The sequence below is a fragment of the Gymnogyps californianus genome, chromosome 7 (assembly GCF_018139145.2).
Source record: "Gymnogyps californianus isolate 813 chromosome 7, ASM1813914v2, whole genome shotgun sequence".
In the NCBI taxonomy this organism is placed as follows: domain Eukaryota; kingdom Metazoa; phylum Chordata; class Aves; order Accipitriformes; family Cathartidae; genus Gymnogyps; species Gymnogyps californianus.
The window spans coordinates 24,959,561-24,983,399 of NC_059477.1; the positions used below are offsets into that span (position 1 = coordinate 24,959,561).

At 36.6% G+C, this 23,839-nt stretch overlaps 1 protein-coding gene across 2 annotated transcripts in view; it reads left to right on the top strand.

Annotated features, from left to right (window-relative positions):
* The window catches only part of FAP (fibroblast activation protein alpha), a 42,520-nt gene extending 18,957 nt beyond the window's left edge, over window positions 1-23,563 (top strand). The window contains exons 12-26 of one of the 2 annotated variants that reach the window (XM_050900250.1): window positions 219-263; window positions 1,984-2,088; window positions 2,179-2,249; window positions 2,846-2,899; window positions 3,233-3,357; window positions 4,157-4,204; window positions 7,107-7,205; window positions 7,950-8,019; window positions 9,265-9,459; window positions 12,034-12,088; window positions 15,369-15,468; window positions 18,497-18,561; window positions 19,451-19,523; window positions 19,787-19,860; window positions 21,234-23,563. In XM_050900250.1, the coding sequence (XP_050756207.1) occupies window positions 219-263; window positions 1,984-2,088; window positions 2,179-2,249; window positions 2,846-2,899; window positions 3,233-3,357; window positions 4,157-4,204; window positions 7,107-7,205; window positions 7,950-8,019; window positions 9,265-9,459; window positions 12,034-12,088; window positions 15,369-15,468; window positions 18,497-18,561; window positions 19,451-19,523; window positions 19,787-19,860; window positions 21,234-21,335 (1,281 nt within the window). In that variant the 3' untranslated portion in view covers window positions 21,336-23,563. The remainder of the gene's footprint in view (window positions 1-218; window positions 264-1,983; window positions 2,089-2,178; window positions 2,250-2,845; window positions 2,900-3,232; window positions 3,358-4,156; window positions 4,205-7,106; window positions 7,206-7,949; window positions 8,020-9,264; window positions 9,460-12,033; window positions 12,089-15,368; window positions 15,469-18,496; window positions 18,562-19,450; window positions 19,524-19,786; window positions 19,861-21,233) is intronic. The other variant, XM_050900251.1, reaches the window with a different exon arrangement.
* The last annotated feature ends 276 nt before the right edge of the window (window positions 23,564-23,839 follow it).

Here is a 23,839-nt window from a genome sequence, read left to right on the forward strand (position 1 = left end):
GATGACAGCTGTTAAAAAATAATATTTTAACTAACATAATGGTGTTAATACAGTAATATTATTTACCTCAGACAACCTTCAAGTCCCTGAACCTTCATAGCAAGTATTCTAAAATTCTTTTTTACAGGCAGCTACAGATTTTTTATTTGAAGATTTTGAATCTCCATAAACTCATTCTTGAACTTCTTAAAGAGTGTACATTTGATTTTGTTTTTCAGAAGCAACAGCACATAGAAGAGAGTCAAACAGGATGGGCAGGCGGAGTAGGTTTTCTTGTTGTACTCTATTTTGACTTAATGAAAAGCTACAGCTTTCTGCATCTTCACAGCAGTGTTTTGAAACATGAAGCACCATTCTGAGTCATACAACACTACTGCTTAAACCTGTTGCACTGTAGGATTGAGACTTTTACTGCTATGCTAGGCATAGTATCTGGCTACCTGCTTTCTGAGTTTAAAAACACTTTTTCTGTTTCCTTTTGCAAATCTTAGACCAACTGATTAGATACTATACTGAAGGGAGGGAAGTCATGAAAAGATGTAGATTCATATTGCAATGTAATTCTTAGAAGCATCCTGGAGGCAAACAATAGATGTAAGGTTCCTCTGATGTCACTAGGGCAAGAGATAAGATCTGTCATACCATAGCATTTTGAGACTAAAACCTGTCCATTCAGAACAGAGTTTTAGTGCCAAGTGCTGCATATCTTCAGCTAGGGAGGAACCTTCAAGGTAAGATACCCCACTTACAATGGTAGTTGATACTTCTCTGCAGTTACCCCTAAGCAAAAGAAATTTTCTCTACCCAGTAACCTTTATCTTGGAAGAGACATAACACCTATCTTTGGGAACTCACAGTAAAAACAAACCTGCAAGGAAATTGTAAGAGCATGAGATCAGTATTTACAATCATATATTCTAACAGTGAATATGTATTATTGCTTATGTTCACTCCTCAGGCAGGTGAAGTTACCAGAATTCAATATGGGCAACCTCACACTGCGCCTGAATATCCTGCAGTGGACCTAACTGAGAGTTTCGATTTTCAGTACGCTGTCCTTTAAGAGACGTGTTTTTATTTGAAGTGAAGACTGCACATTTACAAGGATTAGTTATTTTACTTGGTCCCTTTCTTTTTTCGCCACTTCTCTTGAGGTCTGATGACAGGTTTTTATTAGAGCTAAAGAAATTGCACACATGCATAAATCCCTGCTTTAGCCTTTATGGGATTTCAAGCATTAGGAATATTAGAAGCAGGCTCCAGAACAATTTAGCTTGTGGTCACAGGTTCTAGCCGAGCTCGGGTTAGTATTATTCAAAAGTCATACTCACTCAGGAATGTTTGGTGCTATGTTTGAAGTGCTTGCAGGTCATTCTTCTATGTTCATGTTTTGAAAATAAAACTCACAGTTGCAGTAACTCATCCTTGACTAACAATTTTAGTAAAGAGGTGATGGTTTGAAAGGAAGCAAAAGTTGAATGGTCTTATCTGGGATAGTCTGTTCTTTAACATTAGTGGAATAGTATGGGAAACTTCAGATATCCATTTACTTAGTGCTGTATTTGCTCAGGAATCAGCCAGACTCTGTGGTCCACAGGATTTTCAATCTGGTACCATTCATGAATATTAGCTTTATTCAGAAACTTATTTTTTAAAAATCACCTCTACCTATTTTTAAATAACTAAAGAAAGGCCATTCAGCATATACAAACAAATTATTCCACTTATAAGTAGAGAGCTTGCATTTGTAGGGTACGAGGTATCTATATTATCGGCTTAAGAAATCTGACATGACGGGTTAGAAATTGTAATGTGTACTGACTGGGAAATTGAATATCATGGGTAAACGCTTGTGCAAAGTACTTTGTCCCATCTGAACTGATTAAATAATCTTGTTACTTTTAGTATGTGTACTGTAATCTGCCGAACAGCTTGGACAGTCTTACTTATGTCTCATCTACTATTTTTCTTCCATTGTTTCAGTTCTTTGTTTCTACACCATATTTTACATCAGACAGCAGTTCATACTACAAAATTTTTAGTGACAAAAATGGTTATAAGCATATTCATTACATCAACGGCTCTGTGGTAAGTCAAGCAAAGTGTTCTACATTGATCTACTGTAAGTTCCTGAAATAATTCTACAATATTCAGTAACTTATATGTCTTGCTTCACAGGAGAATGCAATCCAAATTACAAGTGGAGAATGGGAGGCAATATACATTTTCAGAGTAACAAATGATGCAATGTAAGTATCATGAAGAAGAGAACAGGTTGTGAGTGTTGTCAGTAAAAGCAACACTTAATCATTTGAACACCATTTGTTTGCTGACCAAGTTATAAATAGGTATAATTTGTTTTGTATCTGAATGCATCTACAACAAATTTGTATGCAAAGGCAATGCACAGGTTTGCAAACTTGGTTTACTTATGGGAGATTCTTTCCAAATTGCCCTCATTTTTTATTTATTTTCAATCACCCATCTTAGACTTATTTAGAAATACTTAAATTTAATCATGTGGTTAACCCTCATACAATTTGCATTTACTTCTCTTTTTATGGTCTCTCATTCAGTTTACTATATAGATACAGCTTACATAATTGGAGTGATTAGCTCATGAGAATTAAGATAGAACTCCTATTTATATGGGGTTTTTGTCATTTAATCAGAGTTTGAGCAAAGATTTATTAAGATGAAAGGTGTATAAGCTTAACTTACTCTTCCATCACATGCAGAAATCTCAAAAAGTCTAAGTTAACTTCCAAGACGGCTTTTCATCTTGATGCTGGTTCATAGGTCATCACTTTATGGATTATTTATTAACATATAAATGAATTTACAGTTTCTATTCAAGCAATGAATTTGAAGGCTATCCAGGAAGAAGGAATATTTACAAGTAAGTGTTATCAACATTATCTTAACGATACTAGGTTGATAGAAGATAGCTCTGGATTTGTCAATAAAATAATTTAGTTTCAAGATGTTTAAAGTGTAATTTCGCAAGCTATTTAACTAAATCTTGACCTCAGATTATATCTGAGAATTGAGGAGAAATAGCATCTAAAGTTTAAATATACTCTTGGGGAAAAAAAATTGATAAAAAGGGAAAACATTTATTTTTAAATTGAACTGTCTGAAAGTACAGTGCCTATGTTCTAGAATGTGAGGCAGACACATGTGAAGTTAGTTGTAGCAACATAAACATTGCTTTATTTTATTTTTCTCCTAGAATCAGTATTGGAAGTAAACCTATGAGAAAACAATGCATTACTTGCAATTTAAGGAAAGAGAGATGCCAGTATTATACAGCAAGGTTCAGTGAACGTTCTAAGTATTATGCCTTGATCTGTTATGGTATGTATAGCATGGAAGCAAACATATAATCAGTTGTTCGTTCAAATTTATCAGAGTTATAGATAATACTGATTATCCCAAATGATAGCTGGATGAATCATAGAAATTTCACAATAACCAGGAGAGATTCCAGAAAGAAACTTTTTCATGTTTTTTTCATCTTTTGAAGTTAGGTGATTTCAGTGATCTAAGGTTTCATCTATTGCTGTAATCAAAGAACAGTGAACTCAAAATCTAAAAAAAGGAAAGAAAAATATCCAAGGTTTTCCTTTTGCGTATTTCATATCAAGTTTACTGTTCTTCTGAAGAGTTCCTTAGAACTTCCGTTGAGCAGAGAAGCAAATGTAGCAAATAATAACACCTTTCAATCATTCTTGCACAAAATAGTCAGTAAGGTCGTCACCATATGAAAGCCACTCACCTTCACAAATATGATGCGACATGCTCTCGGAAGAATGTTTCACATTGTTAATTCTGCATTCGCCTTATGTAATCACATTTCAGGTATTAACTAGATGTCACTTCATCTCTAGGGAGGAAGAGTTTGTTAGTAGGTTTAAAGTTATTTCTATTATGTTTGCTAAGCAATGCCTGTGTGTATACAAGTCTATGTACACATAGTACCTTATGTATTTTGTGCAGCAGGGACTAGTGGGTTATACAGCAGAGAAGATGCAGATTTGTGAATCAACTTTGAGTTCTTTAACACCTGTCAGTTACCAATGTTAATGTAATACACACTCCATCACCAAATTCCAGCTTCAAACTATAAACTGCCTTCTTATCATTCTTACGACAGGTCCTGGGATTCCCATTTCTACTCTTTTTGAGAACCATGGTGATAGAGGTACTGCAAATATCCTGCCTATTTCTGAGCAATTGTTTTTCTCATTGACCTTCACTATGCAGATCCTCTAATACAATATTTAGGACTGTGATCAAGAAGCCTTTCATCTTGTTTGTTATTAAAATATCTAGTGTCTTTCTAGATTTGTTAATTAGTAAAATCCAAATATCAATGAACACACTGATGCCTTTATTTTCATTCCTGAGTCCAGCACTTTTATAGCATCCTGATGTTTTTCCTGTTTACACACTGTAGATGCAATGAACATCGGCAACGCTTTGTCTACCAAATATTGAGTCAAACTTTGTAGAAAACATTCTTGTGATTTCCAAACTATTCCTTTTCACATTTGGATGAACACAAGACTTTCTGAGTTTTTTCATGAAGCAACCCTACCCTATACAAAAGGCAACAGTGTACTACTTAGACTTTGCAGTTTGAGCTATTGTACTGTACTCATTAGAATTTGGATCAGTGACTTGCTTTTCAGCCATCGGTAGAGATGTCAGGGAAGAGCAGAAGCTCTTTCAGATGATCAGTTCAAATAACTGCTTCAGACAAGGTGTAATTATTGATACAAAATGGGAACTCCGGCAAGAAACATTCAGAGCCCTCATTCTTTAACTAGCCTGTTAGTGAGGACTGTTTGCAACCAGGCTGAGCAGGAATTTGCTAAGCATGAAAATATTAATTGCTCTGCAGTGAGTTTTCTCTCTCTGTCCCTTGTTTTTCCCTAAAAACTCTTCTCCAACTTAAAGCACTCAGTCCTGAAATGTTATGAAAACTAGCATGGTCCTGTAAGAAACTTCAGTGACTTGGCATTCCCCCTTCCTTCCCCAATAATCAGTGGAAATGCACTGGTAGTTCTAATGCCAGGGTCCTTACAGTTCAGCCCGTATTGATAGCCCACTATTAACTGAGTGTTGTCTGACCAGAAGACACATAAAAACATGAGGAAGACAAATGCCGCAATATTGTTAAGCTAAATTAATCAGTGGTGATTCACGTAGAAGTCAATGAATTGCAACATAAGATTATTTTAACTCCAATAGGAATTGGTACATCTTAGTTTTTAAGCACTCAAAAATGTTTGCAGATGGAAGAGATTGGTCAACGTGTCTATTGCAATTGTGCTACAAAAACACTGTGTTCTTCTGGTATTTCTTTTGCAGAAGGTTTAAGTAGGTTTAAAGGTTTAAATACAGCTAATGCATGGATTTTTTCATATTTAATCCATTGTCATAGCTCTCTGTTTTCCATGATTCATTATGAACTTGTGTATCAAGGGCCCCTACTACTTTCTTATCAAAGTGTGAATTGCATGAAATGCAGCTAAGTGCCCAACTACAAATACGTGTTTCTTAACCTCTCTGCAGGAGAGGACAGTTTCATTTAATGGATCTTCACCACTGGTTTCATGATGCCTCACTCTGCTGTGCTATTATTGTTCAGGAACAGAAACAAATTCAGGCTTCTCTGACTTTTTCACGACCTTTTTTGGATTAATTTTCCTTAAATCTCTTGCTTTCATAATCTCTTCTGGGGTGCAAAACTATTTTCAGTAGATCCATTTTCATTGCAGTTGGCAGCATTTTGAAAATATATCACCCATGAATTTTAGTAGAAGGCATGCAGTTAAACTAACATACACCAGTTTGTAAGCTCCTTCCAGCATGCCTACAATTCATTTGTGGTAATGGGCAAGTTTCAGGAGTTTTGAGGGGAAGGATGGAAAGGATTCAGCTGAGTTTGGGTGAGTATCCAAAGCTAGGATGATCTTTCAGCCATAAAAACCCACTTGAATCTGCAGAACTTGTCAAGAGTACTTTGAAAGAACAAATTCCAGTGTTATATTTCTGATATGTCCTGAGCACTATCTAGCTCAAGACGTGCTGAGAGAAGTACTTCTTGTATTTTTTTGAGCATTTCCAGAAACAGGAAGTGGTTGCCATTAAAAAAAAAAAAAAAAAAGGTAAACTAACAAAGAAAAATCTCCTGCAGTTTTAAAAGGCTCTTTCATTTTGAAAGTGAAGCTAAAAGTCACAGTTTTCCATTATGCACAATATTCTTCATCCATCACTACTCATGGGAAAACACATAAATAAACAAGTAATACCCAGTGGATTCATAACATATAGTTCTGCAGTCTATGCTGGAAATTGACTAAATTTTAAGTAGTCATTTTTAAATTATATAACTGTAAATTGGGTCTAAAGCAAGTAAAACAAAGATTTTAAATACTTTTTAGATAAAAAAACCCAACAAAACAGGTTCACTAAGTGTGCAGTAATATATTACTAAGGACAGTTATATGGTAAGTCTAGTATCTTTGTGTAGGAATATACCATACAGTGGTTAAGCAAGGGTTTGCCACAACCCCTTAAGAAACTGAATTTCCTGCGTTAGCCTAGAAACAAGATATTCCCAAACATCTATGCGCTTAACCATCCTGCCCAAGAGTCTCAGAGGTTAAACTGATGTTACTGTGGTAAGCAAGAGAGGAAATATAGGACTGTGTTCTGCATGATGGGATGAATTTTGCATTTCCAGCTCCCACCATATTACAAAACTGGGATGAGGACTCTGCAGGAGAAAGGAGTTTCTTCATAACATCCAGGACTCTTAACACTCAGAGTGAAATAACACGTGAAATGATTTGCATTGCAAAATGTACATCCTATAAAAATCTAACGAATATTTGTGCACTATAATACCAGTGCCTTGCTTTTATTTAGCAATGTGATCAAGCCCAATTAGAAGTGTCTTGAGTTTATTTCGTTACTCTGCTTGTAAAATTCACAGAATTTCTTTCTGTTCTAATAACACAAAATAAAGGAATCTCAATTAATGAAGAAGAATTAACAATAAATTAGTTAATAATTCAGGCATTTCTTTTACTTAGAGCTCACAGTATTGGAAGACAATTGGGAATTGCAGTCTGCTTTGCAAGAGATCAAACTACCAAAAGAAGAAATTAATAAACTTGAAGTGGATGGTATAAGTAAGAATTACACATCTTTATTATACTTTTTATTCCTACCATTTTAATATTTTGCCTTCATTTTTTTATGGTAAGTATCGTCTTTCTGTAGAACAAACTTGTTAGCCTGTCAGATTGGGAAGAGGCCTGGTTCTGCCCTGTTGGACAACAACCAATTTGTCTGTGCCTCAGGGTATCTCTCAGTAAAATAGTAGTTAAAATACATCTCAGCTTCACAATGCAATTTTTTTTTTAAATTCATTAATACTATTGGTAAAGTGTTTAAATATCATGTAAAAACATTATAGTCTGGTGGTAATAAAATGTGAAATGTAAACTGCTGTTCATGTATTACACATTATATTGACTTGCATACACTGTTGTTTTCACTAGTGACTTCACAAACAATATTGCATGGTAATGAATCAGTGTAAAGTTTCCAAAACTCATTTCTCATAATCTTAACAACAGTTATACTCCTAGTTGTGTTTTTCTAGGCACCTGGAAAACTGAGAACCTAGAGTTATGTGAAATAATAATTTTATGCATAGCTAAATTAAAATAAAAGTGGGCATCTTATTTCTTCAAAGTTGTTCTTCAACAGCTCAATATAAACAGTTACTTGCATCAGTTCTGTGATTCACAGTTCATGCATTGTGTAGTTTGTGCTGATTCATTTTCATATACTATTACAACAAACTCTGGGTTATACTTGGAGGAATCATTTTAACCATTAACAATATAATTTTAATATGTCTTTTCTAGCTTTGTGGTACAAAATGCTTCTACCCCCACAGTTTGATAGATCCAAGAAGTACCCTCTGCTTATTCAGGTGTATGTAACACTTCCTTTCTTTGAACGTTGTTGTTTTGTCAGAAAACATACTTCTTATAATTTAACAAAACCTAGGACATTTGCAACATTTTATGAAGCAAAAGCAAAGCCACTTAGTTCTCTTTTGTTTGTTGTGGTGGGTTTTTTAATATAGTTCTGGGATAGAAATTCAACCCAATGGAAAGCAATGAGGTTTTTAATGTTAATCTTAGCATGGCAAGGATTAGTTCCTCAGAGAAAGAAAAAGGATAAAAACATGTGGGCCATTGCTTGGAGTTCTTAGCTCTGTTGCTGCTTCTGTTTATCATGAGGCTGTCTGAAATTATTGATTTCAGCTTTGCTAATATGAAAAAAACCCAAGAGCCTGCTTCATTTTTTAAGAAAAAAACCCAAACACCCCTAAACCATGTGGACTGGCTTCTTTGATCAAATGTTCCTTCTAAAGAGCATTTGACATGAATTTAATTTATTGCAGGCAGGAAAGGCAACAAAAATTGCAGTGGTGCAAAAAAAATGAGAGGCAGAAAGGAGAGCTGAGTGGGTGTAATAAACCTTACATCATTTTTTATTAACCAGTAATGATCCAAAGGTCCAAGAATGCTAAGTGTGTTTGAATGAAGTTTAGAGTAGAAGATTAAGTCAGTCGTGTCCTTGAGGTCAAATGTGTAATTTGCCGTTCTCATGAGGAGTGTCTCTCTGTATTGCTCAGCTATGTGGGGTGTGTTCTGCCTACAGCTCCAACAGCACATGATATTCCCTACTGAAACAAAGAAGGTCTGGGGATGGCCAAAAAGTGTAAGGAGCTGTACTTTTTTCTCCTGTTTTCTTTGGCGTTGCTGACTGCATGTGGAGATCCAATGCAGAAAAGCAGAAAAGCACCAAAAAAGGGCTCTTACACTTAAGGAATCTGGAGAGAGGCAAGAATTGAGTCTTTGAGGCATCATTCTTCCAAGGATTCCCCTTAGGACAGGCACCTGATGCTCCACCCCTTAGTCTAAGCTAAAAGTAATGATTTGCCTTATGCATAAGACCTAAAGGATTAAAACAGATTTTAGATAGCAAAATCTCACAAATATATGAAAATGGTAGTGGAACTGTTTGTCTGCTGAGGTCTCTGAACCACAGCCATACAGCAAAATACTTGTGGAGAAAATGTAAGAAGTACCTATAGCTATAGTGCAGTATTCAGTAATCATTTATAAATTTATAAATATGAGTTGAAAATATGTGAATTTTCATCCTCAGGTACGGAGGACCTTGCAGTCAGAATGTAAAAGAAACATTTAGCATTAGCTGGATAACCTATCTTGCCAGCAAAGAGGGAATTATTGTTGCTCTAGTGGATGGCAGAGGGACAGCTTATCAAGGTGACAAGATTTTGCATGCAGTATATCGAAGACTAGGAATCTATGAAGTTGAGGACCAAATCTCAGCAGTGAAGTAAGTAGAATATCTCCCTGTATAACTGTTGTATTTACATACCTACAACAAGTAATGGGAAAAAAATATTAAATATACTTCTCAGCCTTTCTTCTGGAGAGCTGAGGTCTCCAGGAAATAAGACAGGAAGGCTTGTAGAAATAAAATATTACTGAGGTGCTTGATGTCAGTGAGGTTTTATGTGGTATATTAAGTCCATATACTACTAAGTCCACATTTGGACCTCGCCACTTCCATTTTATAAGAGCATCATCACAGGCTTCAATCCTAGGCCTAAGGAAATACAAGCATCAGTGGTGAGAGGTAAGCCAATGTATTATCCATTACTATGAAGTTTTCCCTGTAGGGGAAACCTACCTCAGACCATAGCGATTAGCCAAAGATCCATAGTGATGTACCACAGTGATTAGCTAAAGGTCAAATGTGAAGTTTGTAGCAAAACTGAATCCTGACACAAGCCTTCTAGAGGTCAGTTAGTCATAAACTTGCCTTCCAAGCTATTTTAGGATAGTTATGAACAACAGAACATGTCTGAGGTCCTCTGGTAGTTGTTCCCCAGCTGTTGCTCCTTTGCATCAAAACACTTAAAGTGTTCCAAAGGAAAATAATTCCCTAAGCAGGGGTTTTAGGAGGGAGTGAAAGCTGAGGTTTTGTAAAGAAAAGCTGCCTGTTAAGCCTACAAAAGCAGTAGAGCTGCTAAAGTGAGCATTTAAAGAAGTGTTAGTTTGAACCCCACAGAGATAAGTGCAAGGCAGGAATAAGGAATTTAGTCTAGCCTTTGGTCTGGAATTTGGCCCATCAGAGCATGGACAGATTTCCAGGTGCAACAGTAAATACCCTGTTTCCCCCAGTAATAGACCTGACTCTGAGTAGCTTAGCTAGAAATTGGATGTAGCAGTCCAGGTTTCCACAGCTTTCTCTACTTATTTGAGAACACAGCCTGTATTTACAAGTGTGTGTGAGGAGGGTATCTGTTCCTTCCCCTTTCTGCTTTGTGATAATCCATTTTCTCCTCAATGATATAAACACACCGTTATGCTTTTCAGTGATAAATGAAACAGAATAGCTGTATATCATGTCAGGTTTTTCTATTAATCTATTATTTGATTTTCTTTCTTGAAACTTTCAGCAGCAATGGCATACTTTAAAATATCACGAGAGAGAATGGTTTTTTATTACTCTAAATCGTCACTCAGACATAAAATGTCAGAGACAGAGGAAACCTGAACTGATTCTGCAGTTGCAAAATCTGCTGAGACAGGCTGTGAAGAAATGACCTCAGACTTCACACTTCCCAGTTTTCTGTCAGCACATAGACTAAATTTTTATTCAGTTAAATGTATTGCATTCCATCTTCCTGATCTAACACATGGTTTAAGATGCATGATTTTTAGAGAGGATCCTATACTCTAGTGGGAAGTTCTTGGAGGGGCTTTTACTGTAGGAGGAACCCCAGGGATTAAGACAGCAATGTAACAAAGCTGAATCATTTTTTGGCTTTTCTAACTTTGTTCCACCCAGATAGTATCCCGCATTTTGAGTGTTCTCAGTCACTCGTGCTTGTCCTAGTAAAATAAGGCTAATATGTGTCCTGGGGTGTATCTGAACCTATTTTGTTTATCTGTCACTCTCAAACCTTTGTGGTCTTTTGCCTCGTCCTCTTTTCTTTGCTGTTGCTAAGACAGCTCTAGAAATACAGTCTTCAGACTCTGATGCAGGATTTTTGTAGGAGACCTAATATTTATGATTCTCTTTGACCTGTTTGACTACTGAGTGCATAAGCAAGGTACACCTTTCATCCATTGCAAGCTTATTACGTACTTGGAGCATTAGAAGATGTTTTCCTCATCATTATTTTTTATTATAGTAGCAGTATGTGCTCTTCACTTTTCAGGCACATAAAAAAGAAAGCTTATTGCTCCGGGGAATCCCTAATCTCAGAGGTTGATACTGTGCCTCTTGAGATATCAGAATATCAACTCGTTGTAGGATGAGTATGTTGAGCATCTTCCAGGATAAGGTCTGAATGTTAATGGTAATCCAGCACCTTTGGCATTAAAACGATGAAAACGATAATAGCCTGCGGGAAGGTACAGCTATGGTAAATGAAATGTGGTTATTAGTAGGTGTACACTTTTTGAACTTTTTTCTCTGCATGTGTGTGAGTGTATGTCTGTACATTTGCATACGCACATGTGCAACATGAGTATAATGTATGATGTTTAATCTAGTCTGGACTAAATATCCAGGTGGATTCTAAGTATAAGTAAAAAGAACTTTTTTGCCAGGAAGCCAGTTGGGCAGAGTCCTCATCCACTGGAACAAAAATTATTATGAAGAAAGTATTAATTTCAGCATTTTTTATTCTTTCAAGAAAAATTATTCCTTTTCCTCTGAAATATCTATTAATTGAATAATTTGTAGAAATCAGACATGCTATGCTGATTGTCAATTTGCTCAAATTGGTGGGATGTGTGAAAAAAAGTGAAAGAAAAATTATTTTTTGCTAATTTGTTATAGTATTAGCAATCTTTTGTAATAATGCATTTATTTCTGTGATTTTCTTTTCCACAGGAAATTTATAGAAATGGGTTTTATTGATGAGAAACGAATAGCAATATGGGGCTGGGTAAGTGGTTGGGTTTTTTGTATCTATCTTTAAATAATCCTGCAGTATAATTGTTTTAATTCTTCCTTATTCTGTCCTAAATCTGTATAAAGTTTCTTGTACCAGTGTTTCATGGTATTGCCAAAGGGGATAGTTCCTGTTGGTGCCTATATACATGCGATTGCAACAGTGCAAGCCCCCAAAAAGGGATCTTTGGCAGCTCAAGAGGGAATTTTGAAAAGCTTATGTCTAATACGTTGTTTGGACTTGAAGTTAAGCAAAACTGAGATGTTTTAATTGGCTTTACTTTTAACTTAGGGACTCACTGGCATGGTGTCAAAATTCAAGTATTGTCCTTTCTGATCTGAGATTGAAATGAGAAAAGTCCTATGAATATCTCTCATCAGAAAATGTGACCCTTGCCTCTTTCTGAATCACTGTATACTTGGCTGGCTTTGAAACGGTCAGTTGGGATGAATGTGGGTCTGAGGGGTGTACAACATTGACAGCTTCACAAAGAAGTGGAAAAATTGGACGGTATAGGAGTCATTCCAAATAATTAGCCAGTCTGGTTTTCATCTTTGATTTTTTCGTGTACTTTGCTTTGAAACACTCCCAGAACCTTTTATAGCCAGATGTGTTGCAAGTCTTTATTATTAAATGGGCAGATTCCACTACCCTTAGGCACTGAGAAATAGAGTAGCATGCCTCAGGTACAAATTTTAGGATAGCACTGCATTCTAATAGGAGAAAAATAAATTATTGGAATAGTTGGGGTTCTTTTTCCTGTGCTGTCAGCTTCAAAGTAGGACCATTCATGGAAATGAGATGCAGACCGATTAGTGGTGTCATGGGAGAGCTGAAGCCAACTTCAGTGGCAGCACAAATGCCACACAGCCCCTTTATAGAGATTTTTAAGATGTTTAGGATATCTGACTCAATTGCTCATGTCCATCATGAATGGCTGGATCAAGAATGCACAAACAGAACTGGAGCCCTGCCTCCTACCCAGCTTCAGCAGCTTCGGCATAACAGAATTGTACTATGCAGGAGAACGAGCTGATAAGCAACACCTGAGGGTCTCATGGATTAGGGACAGTACTGTAAGGAATGCTGAAGGGGGTTGGAGGCCAGACCTATGTTAGCCACCCTTACCCCTTCTTTGAGTAAATCAGCATCAGCTATCCAGCAGTAACAGGCAGCACTAACTAAAAAAGCTTACAGAATAAACTGGTACGTTAGCCACTCATTAATATTTTCCAATATTTTTCTCTTTATACATGTTCATTTTTCTCTGATTATCATTCAGAAAGACCTTTTATTTAATTCTCTTTAACTGTTTATCTTTGCCAGGAGAATTCTTCTGATCTGTCACTGTTTGTTTTGTTTATTTTTCTGCTGGTTTTTGTTTGTTTTCGTTGGCCCAGTTTCATTGTAAGAGGCTTGCCCAGAAACACACTAGAGGATGGATCTTGTAAGACTCAGTTCAACTGTAACTATAGAAGTTGCCTGATCTTAGATAGCACATGAGCAGGGTTGCTAAAATCTTTCTATGAGGCTTCTACCAACTAATATTTAAATTACTTTGGTCAGACACTGCTATAACACCAGGATAAAACGGGGTACCATATGGTGAAATTGTGACACATACACTTACAAGTGAGTAATTCTAAAGTGACATTAAGTAAGTTAAGGCCACATGAAAATATTTTATTTTTTTAATCACATCATATTTTATTTCACCACAGTGTTTCCAGAACCAATTAAGAGATTTCACACATCTAAAGTATTGTATCCCAGTAGCGGATACAATATTCAAATAACAGCACTATTGCCAAACTTGTCAGTCCTTTTTTCCATTTTTTTCTATTTATTATACCACTTCCTGGTCCATAACCTTTGAAAGGAGTTGAAAGGTGTTTCCTTATTTATAGCCTGCAGCTTGGCAGGTATGCATGAACTATGCAGCTCATGGTACTTTCAGACTCACCAAACTCTTCTGGGTGGCAAAAGCTCTTTAATAACCGCTAAAGCAATTCAGATTTTGAACTCTATCTCTCTGCCGGTTACAGTACATAGATTTATCTGCCTGATCCTAATCCTTTACTTTTTAGCCTTGTGGACTGATTTTTTAAAAGATCAAATGAGCCAATCAAATGAGCTGGAAAAATTATACGAATTATGGTTTCCATTAGCATATCCCTCACTATCATTTCAAGCTGGAATGTCAAGAGGAGGGAGGGACTAACTTACTTTTATACAAAAAAATATTTAATAGTTTTTCTTATTTCCCTTAGTCTTTCATATGCTACTGATGAGGTTGATCATAATCTTCAGAATTCTTCATGACACACCCCATATTTTTATCCCTTCCTCCATTCCAAACTAAACAGTAACCCATTATTTGCCAAAGACCTTATACAAGTATTTTGCAACCCCAGTTCCACATCCTATGGACAGCCAAACCAAATGCTTTTTATTTACATTATTTTCCTGTCTCAGCAACTAGCCTTGCACAGTTGCACAGATCTATTCTGATATCCAGGCTTACTTACTACTTTACCTAACTTCCAGCTATGAACTTATTCTTCCTTGCTGGGTCCCAGTTTGAGGAATCAGGCCAGAAAATAACAGGAACAGTGGCAGGCAGTAGGGAGGAATTGCTCCAACCTCAAGTTCTCAAGTAGCTGAGCATATTAGTACTGATGATGGGGTTGGTTCAATATGCCAATCGTTAGCAAAAGCTAGGTAGTTTGAGGGAGGGAAAAACCTATAACTCTTCTTGGAGGTGCATCTGAAAGGATGAGAGGCAATGAACACAAGTTGCCACAAGGGAAGTTTTGTTTAGGTTTTAGGAAAAAAATTTTTACGACGACAGTGATCAGTGTTGAAACAAATTGAGTAGAGAGGCTCTGTAATGTGGATGTGACTCTGATCAACCTCATTTAAATCTGAAGTTAGCCTTGTTTTGAGATAGAGGTTGCACTAGATTACCTTGAAGGACCCTACCAACTTAAATTTTTCTATGATTCTAAGTGGCAATAAGAGCAGTATCCTGTGATAAGCATTGAAGAAGTAGCAAAAAAGAAGTGATTCAATAAAATTGTCTAATCTCTCTAACAAGAAATCACATGAGATCCATTTGAAATAAATAAATTAAAAAAAAAAAAAAAGCTTTTGTTGCTTTGTCCTCCATGCATTCAAAGCAAAATATATACTTTGGAATTAATTTATGAGTTTGATTCAGAAAACAAAATGATACTTCACCAATAATTTTAAATTGTCTGTGATTTCTCCCTAGTCCTATGGTGGATACGTAACTTCTTTGGCACTTGGATCTGGCAGTGGAGTATTTAAATGTGGAATGGCTGTGGCTCCTGTTTCCAGCTGGGAATATTACGGTATGGAAACTTGTCATAAATACTGAGTTGGAAAGCAAGATGTAGCATTTAATGACTTTCTAAATTAAATCATTGCAGAAGACTGGCAATATGAAACTTAAAGACATTGCAATTACCTAGACATAAAGCTCTTAAGACCTTAAGTTTAATGTTTTCCTTGCTGAAAATAACTGACTGCAACTGGCAGTTTGGAACAGACTTTGTCACATAGAAGAAGGTATGCCCAGATCATTCCATATGCACATCTGTAACAGTACGTGTGTAAAGCCCTCTTGATAAACTGCTATACTCAGGAGTGATCTCCCTAAAAATCCTGTTAAAACAGTATCACTGAATTCAGGAACAGCTGAAATGATTTTTCTGCCAGTAAGGGAATCACAGTGCACTTCAACTTCAGATACTGCAGATGATCTCTGTCAGGAATCAGTATCTCTGGTGATTGCAGAGTTATTTCCCAAAAGCAGTGGAAAAGAGAGGGACTCAGTTGTGTTTGATATAATTTTTTTTTAATTTTTCCCTTTAGATGTTTCTCAGCCACACCTCCTGTGTTGTTGTGTTACGAGACATTTTTTTTTTTTATGTTTATTGACTTAGGCTCCAAACTGTTCAGAGGAAACAGCTCCAGGAGTATACTCGCAGGGCCTTGCTATGGGAATAAAGCAGGCACATACTCATACTTACTTGCAGACCTGTTAAGCTTTTGGCATGGTGTAAAGGAACCTTAGTGTAAAAAAGAATCATGGCATGCATGTTTTCAATGAGCAAAATGTAGCACTTTGAACACATTTACTTGGCATATGGTTGTTTGCTAAGAAGTCTTGGTTATGAGAAAATTTTTTGGTTAAATGGGGAAGATTCCTTCCCTGACTACTAGCACAGACATTCCTTGTATTTATGGTGTTTTGCAAACAAAGGGGAAAACATTTGTATGACACCGGAAGCATAGTCTTCATGTTTTCACTGGCATCAAGATTTTTTAAGACATTTTCACTCATGATCACAAAATTATTTCCAGAATGCAGGCATAAAGCACTATTTTTGCAAAAGTCCTTCAATAAAAGAAGAATTATAAACATTCGTCCAACCATTAAAAATTGAATGAAGTTTTTAAGTTAAAGTAGATTAGACCCACACCTTTGCAATCTTTACTTTAGCTGAATTTTCAGGAGGGAGTTAAAGAATCTTGCTAAAAACACATTGTAAAATCCAAACAGGCAAATGTACCTCCACTAAGGAAGGAAGGAAACAGAAGGAAGTCATGAGTCATAAGTTTTGGCAAACAGATCATGTTAACATTAGGGTGAACTGTGTTAGGGGCAAAACTACAGGATGCTACATATTTGAGTCTCTAAGTAGTATCAGTATGTCAGAGGATGTACTGGCCCCTAGAGCTTCTAAATTCTGTCCCACCCTCTTTTAGATGCACAGATTAGAGTCTCGACCATAATCTTTTCTCTGAAATCCTCCCACTCACCTCCATTTTGTGTCAGAGTTAATAACAGCTGAACAGTTATAAGATGGCAAGGGAAATTGCATTTGGGGACAATGTATAGTTAAAAGCATTAGATCTGTGACTGTTTTATTAAAATTCACAATTTATCTCCTTTTTCTTCCTCAGTAATTGACAAGCCGAATCTTCCACTTAGTCATTGTAATGCAATTCTGCTAACCTCTGTGGACTTGTTGTAGCTATGCTGGTAGAAGAGAGTGGAGAATTTGGCTCAGAATACTGTAGAAATGCCAGCCATTCAGAAAGAGTCTATTTTATTGAAAACTTAAGCCCAATATGGTTGTTTGACACTGTGTTGACAACAGATATTGCACATTTTCTGTTTTCTTTGAATGATAAAGGATTTTGTAAAAGATAGGGTACTTAGATTTTTTGGTACTTAGTTTATAACGAGTTATCTTCAGGACACTTACTTGGCTGATCTGGGAGACATAGTACACATCTTTAGCGCTCAATGGTAACATATGTAAAGGATACATAATAAACCATGGGAACATGAGTATATTGAGTCATTTTCCTTTCCTGGGAGGATTCTCATTTCTACTTTTTAACAAAATTATTCTAATGCAGTGTACCAAACTGGACAACAGGGGAGACAATCCCAATTCCTTACTGATTACAGTGGCCATCACCTCTCTTACGGGAGGGAAAGATGCCAGCTCTTCTTTGTCAGAAAGCCCTGACTCCGTTAAATAAATAAAATTCTTTTAATACTGCAGCTTGACTGCTCAATATGTGTCAGTTACTCTTTCAAGGCAAGGTCATAAAGAAAGTAATGTTCTGGTAGTGACAGCTGCTGCGTCAGTTTTCCACAAATTTTCATAACAGCTTTTAGTTAAATTACAAATACCCAGGCAGCTCAAAGATAGCTGTTCCTACTGATTTCTTGGTGATAGATACTGTTCAGTTATTCACATTTATTTTGTCAAATCTGTTAAGTCCTTGTTGTAGTTAGAAAAATGAATTGAACAGAGACCTGAACAGCAATTGCACCCCTTTTTCAGTGCAAGCCTGTATCATTTCCTGCTCCCCCTAATTGCTGCATATATCCATCCATTCAATAGGAAAAGGACAACATATATATCCATATTTACTGTATATACACATACACATCCCAGGTTGGAATTCTGCTCAGCTTCTTTTTTTAGGGTGTCAAAAATAGCCTGTGTCATCTCTCCACCATGTATTATTGGCTCATTGGCTCATCCAACTGACTTCTGGAGTTCAACCCAATAGCATAAAGCAGTATCAGTTAACTACCTTTATCCACAAAACCTTCTGTTGGTTCCACAGATGAGTATCAAACTACTATTTCTGCAAGGACGGTTTGGAGGACATTTATTAATTAACTTCCATAGTTGATTTTTTTAAATATGTTTAAATGTGGTGTATTATGAGGAAACCAAGCAGAACAGATACGGTTAAAATAAACAACATTTAATTTGCTATGTGTCACTGGAGGCACAAAAATATCTGTATATTCTTTATCTATAGCTTTTTTCTTCTTTAATATCGCAGCATCTATCTACACAGAACGATTTATGGGTCTTCCTGTAGAATCCGATAATCTTGAGCACTACAAGGTGAGAATTCTCTTTCTGTGTTGATCTGCCTTAAACTTGAATCACACTTCTATAGACAAGTAGAACTGTGAAGAAAGAAAATTACTCACCAGCTCTCATAGTGGCAGTCCTGTAGCAGCTAAGCTACTGCTGTGAAATTCGTATCTCCATAGTTACTTGTGGTTTTGTATTTATCAATCCTAAATATGCTAAATTGAAGGTTCCTTATTTTCTCACTTGGACAAGTCAGACAGTTCTGCCAGTACAAACCATTAGCCTAGGAAAGAACTCATGTGAGAGAGGTTAAAACGTTGATGTTCATAAGGTTTTGGATGATACTGTTAGCTGTGGTATGCAAACTGCTTCATGCAAATTTAGCTCTCTGATAATAACATCATAAGTATACTAAATGGTCAGAACAGCTTCCCCTACCTGGAACAGGTTGCCTTTCTTCTTTTCTTCATATTAATAGGAAGTCTATAGCTTCCTCTAGCAGCACACATACCAGCTCTGGATACAGAGAGGCCTGAATTAACACCCAAAGTTAGTGGAAAGACTCCTATTAAAGATTTTGGATCATGTTCTCAGTACCTATTCTCCATCCCAACTCAAAGAACAGAAATGCTCAATACCGAACTGCCCTGGTAGAGCTGTCTGGGTAGCCAGGAATTGTAGTGTTCAGGGAACGACACATGGCTAGTGCTGTGCTTTTTGTGAACTGGCCCTTAGAAAAGGCACTAAATATATATGGCTCCTATTGTAATCTCAGATTGATATGAAGTCACTGCTGTCATTATTATGCCAGTCCAACTGTTTGATTGTTATTCTGCTAGGTAATGGAAGCCTTTCAGCTCTGTGACTGAGTGGTTTAAATTGAAGCTGCTGAACTGTTCATTTTTCCTCTCAACAGAATTCAACTGTGATGGCAAGAGCAAAGAATTTCCAAAACGTAGAGTATCTTCTCATCCATGGAACAGCAGATGGTGAGATTTGCAAATGGCAGTACAAATACAGAGCCAGAACCACTTTGTTTGAAAAACATTAAGCATCTTTCTATGCCTTTGATTAGGGTCAGTACTTAGATCTTTGGTAGATTTCCATATGACATATTATAAGATGCTTACTCATTCTTAGTAATGTCAACTGTATCACTTGATAATTAGTGGACACAACTTAATGCACTATAACTTCATGCTTTGTGGTATTTACACGTTTCAACAGCCAATCTCTTTTTTTCCTTTTTCAGATAATGTACATTTTCAGAACTCAGCACAAATTGCAAAAGCTCTGGTTAATGCACGGGTGGATTTCCAGGCAATGGTAAATAACAGACTATTTTTCATTTTAAACAGTGGTTTATAGCTTTATCAATAAGCTTATCTGACATTTGGCAATGTTTTTAAGGACCCAGTTCAACTGAACATGCTTCAAAATCTGGCAATTGGTAGTGCATTTGTTACTCTTCATAAACAATTTCTTCCTCAAAGGATTTGCCTGCTCTTTTTTTTTTTCCTTCTTGCCCTTTGGATACTAGCAGGATTTCTCTCTTGTCAAGAATTAACTTCGAGGCTTTTAAAAAGAGCCAGGGAGAAGAATGAGAAACCAGCCTCCTTATGAAAGTTGCTGATAGCTAGTAAAAGAGAGGAAGATGAAGGAGCTGGCTTCTGGGGCCAAAACTATCACTGGTTCTGATGGATTCTATCTTGAACTGGACATGCCTGCCACAGGCATGAGGTGAAACAAGCAAAAAGGGTATAACGTATCCAAGTAGTATATCCAGGATCAGAAAAAAAACCAAGTTCTCCACAAAACTTGCTTGGGGTAGCAGGTGCAGGCAAAGAGAGAAACACATAAGCAAGAGGTTAGAGGATATACATGAGGAATGAACGGGGGAAAAGTAGTTCTGAATTACATGCTAAGCTCTGTTTCTGCACCTTTTTTCTCAGGGCTAATGACCAAAGTGTTTGCCTGCTATCAAACGTACTGGCCTTCTACCTGAGTCCGTTTTCCCAGGGCCATGAACTCCCCAAAAAGGGATCACACAGGGATCCCCCTGTACTTGGGGTTTGTAGGCCCTTTTGTGTATTCCGCATTTTCTGCCTCCTTCACTGGTATTTCGTAAACCCAGGTTATTTCTCAAGTATCTGGAATACTGTATGCAGTTGTAGTCATTCTAGTTCAGCTACAGGGGAATGTCAGTTATTTCTAAGAGTTGGCATAATTCATACGTGTATTTTGTTTGCAGTACACCATTCATAATGTTCATGGCCCTGCTGTAATGCAGGATGTTTTGAATAGAATTCCACAACATTTGGCTGAAAGCTTGTTGCTTAGAGCCCAGTATTCCTAAGCAAGACTGTGACCCCTATTGCGAAGGCCATGCAGCAGGTCAAGGGCATTTCATCCCTAAGGGCATCTCAAAGCTCTTTTGCCTGACTTGATACAACTGACTTGTCAGTACTGAGGTAGTAATGCTTGCTCCTAGATTATAGAAGGTTTAGAAACTTTTTTCTGGCAAGAATATGAATACTGGAAACTGATGAAAAGAAAAAAGATTAGCAAGTCCCTCTGTTTTCTTGAGGCATCCACTTTCTTCTATATGGTAATAAAATAAAGTTCTTGTATTGTTTAACTATTGCAGAATTGAAAACATAACATAGGGGTTTTATGGCTTTTTTTTTTTTCTTTTTCAGTGGTATACTGACCAGAACCATGGAATTCCAGGCCTTTCCAGCAAACATCTCTACACACATATGACCCACTTCCTCAAACAATGTTTTTCTTTGTCAGAATAAGTAGGCTATTCAGAGCATGCTAAGGCATCTGATACACCTCTGGGAGAATGCAATGATAACAGTGCCCAGGTTATATAGTTTTCAGGTGAATTGATAACAGGAACTTTGAAGTTTTAAACTTGATGTTTACATCCACTTTTGATATTGCATATTAGCAAATGTTATGCTAATACATGTTTTGGCACATTTAACACCTGTTTGATAGAAAAAATAAAATCAGAATGTAAAATGCCATGTGCATCTATTGCCGTCTTGCTCAAACTTACATTCTGCAATCCAAAGATAGGTGGTCCATTGCAAAGGCACACTGCCAGATGAATATGCTTGCATTTGTTAACTACAACTGTAAAATGGGAAAGGACAAAGAAAGCAGTGCAAGTACCTAATTAGCATCCTGACAAGAACCAGTTTCTCGAAATTTATTTCCAATTTCTTGGAAAGAATCCAAGCAGAGATAGGAACACACAATATTTAAAGCTGAAGTTTGGATAATTATTGAGAATATTGAATGCTATGTTCAAATTTTATTTAACTCTTATTTGAAACCTTGATTCTGCAAAACTCTCAGTGTTCAGGTTTAAATATGAAAGCAGGACATTCATGATAGCTATTTTATGTCAGTGGGTTTTCTCCCTGTATTCAGAATATGTGAGCCATATTAGCCTGGTTTTAATCTCTAATCATCACCTCAGCATTCAAATTAATCTCAGTGACATTCATCCCAGACTGGAGGGGAAGGATCAAAGGATTTCTTTGCTTTGTTTCCAGTGGAACTATTTTAGGGAGTCTTTAAAAAATGCTAGAGGCTAGTAATGATTGGAATAGTTGTGTTCTTTTGATTAGTAATTAAATCAGTCCTGTCATAATATAAGAATATGAACAAGATAATTGGCAAGAGATCCATTGTAGAGTAAATGATTCTCTGGTCACGTGTTTAAAAAATTCTGAGTTAGCCTACCGCATAAGAACCATGGTCTGGCTAACACAGTATCTCATCTCTGCTATTAGCCCGTGAGAGTACAAAATAACCTGAAAAAGATTGTGGAGTAGCCTTCCCACAAAGCAAGCTGCTTCCTAACTCTCAGTCAGAGATCGGTTGCTGCTTCTTTGTGGAAAAGCAAGGGGTTTCATTTGACCCTCTTGACAAAAACATGGGGTTTAGCCAAAATCATTAAAATGTGGAAGTGATTTGCTATGTAACAGCTTCCTTCGTTTTGTTAATGGCAATATCAAATCTGATTTTCCACACATGAGAACATTCCTCAGACACATCTTTATGTAAATGTAGTTGCCAAGCTGTTTGTAATGGTTAAATTATACTTTGATGGGAACTCTTCAGAAAATACTCAATTAGTTCAGGTTTTTTTGGAAACGCTGCCAATTACGTGACGTTAATGAGCTTTTTGTTGGTAATGTAATTAAAATTCAACTGCTATAATGGTTAAAGGAAAAAATTATAGCTCTAAGAAAGTTAACATTAAGCAAATATAACATGAAGTGAGGCTAATTAGATGTTGATTGTATGGTCCTATGTGCATTTGCTGCACACAACAGTAGTCTCACTAATGTGTTTATTTTACAAATAAGGAATACAATTCAGTTGATATTACTGAGATTTAACTCTCAATTTCTTATATTGATACAACACCACAGAAACCATTGCAAAATTGTGGCGAAAGAGAGAAAAATCAAGCTCTTATCCCAGGTGCTTAAAGGTTTTATGTACCTGAATATGTCATTGGGAACCTAGAGCAATTTTCAAAAAAGCATGGTATCAGATCTCACATAAATATCAATATATTAAGTTCTCTTTAAATTTCTGCACCTTTATTTTTATTTATACTCTTGAAAATCCTATAAGCTCTGGAAATTTGACCAGATAAATTGGCCCTTTGTGGACACTATAAGTAATAAAGTGATGCAATGTGTTGTACACACCCTGCCCACAGGTCTATAGTCAGAAGCTTCTGGAAGTATTTGGAATAAGGGACATTTCAGGAAAATGTGTCAAATAAAATAACAGAAGATACCTCTTTCCCAAGGGATGCATTAGCTGTTTCATTATTAATCTGCCCTTATATCTGTCTGTTTCCTTAGGCAATCAGAGTACACATCTTCCAAACTGTCCACCATTTACCTTGGCTTGTAGGAAACAGTTGTGGGGATAACACATGAAAAAAACAAGTGCATCGTGCTGCTGTCAGTTTTGCGTCATTGTTTTTCATGTTGTTAATTTATTGGCCTTACACAGTGTTCTTGCTAAAGAATGGGAATATGTCTTCAGCAGAGTGTGATATTTACACCGAGTTGATGGAATAATGTCTGACCTGACAGCTTTATGATTGAGCAACCATGTATTTTGATGACCTGGGGGAAAATGTCCTAGGATGCTGTGAGTGTCAAAAAAAACCTCTTAAAAACATACACAACATCAAATTGCTGGCCTGTGCTAATAACAGGAAACGTTGCAGTCATTCATTAGAAATGGTGCAGAGCACTTCAAA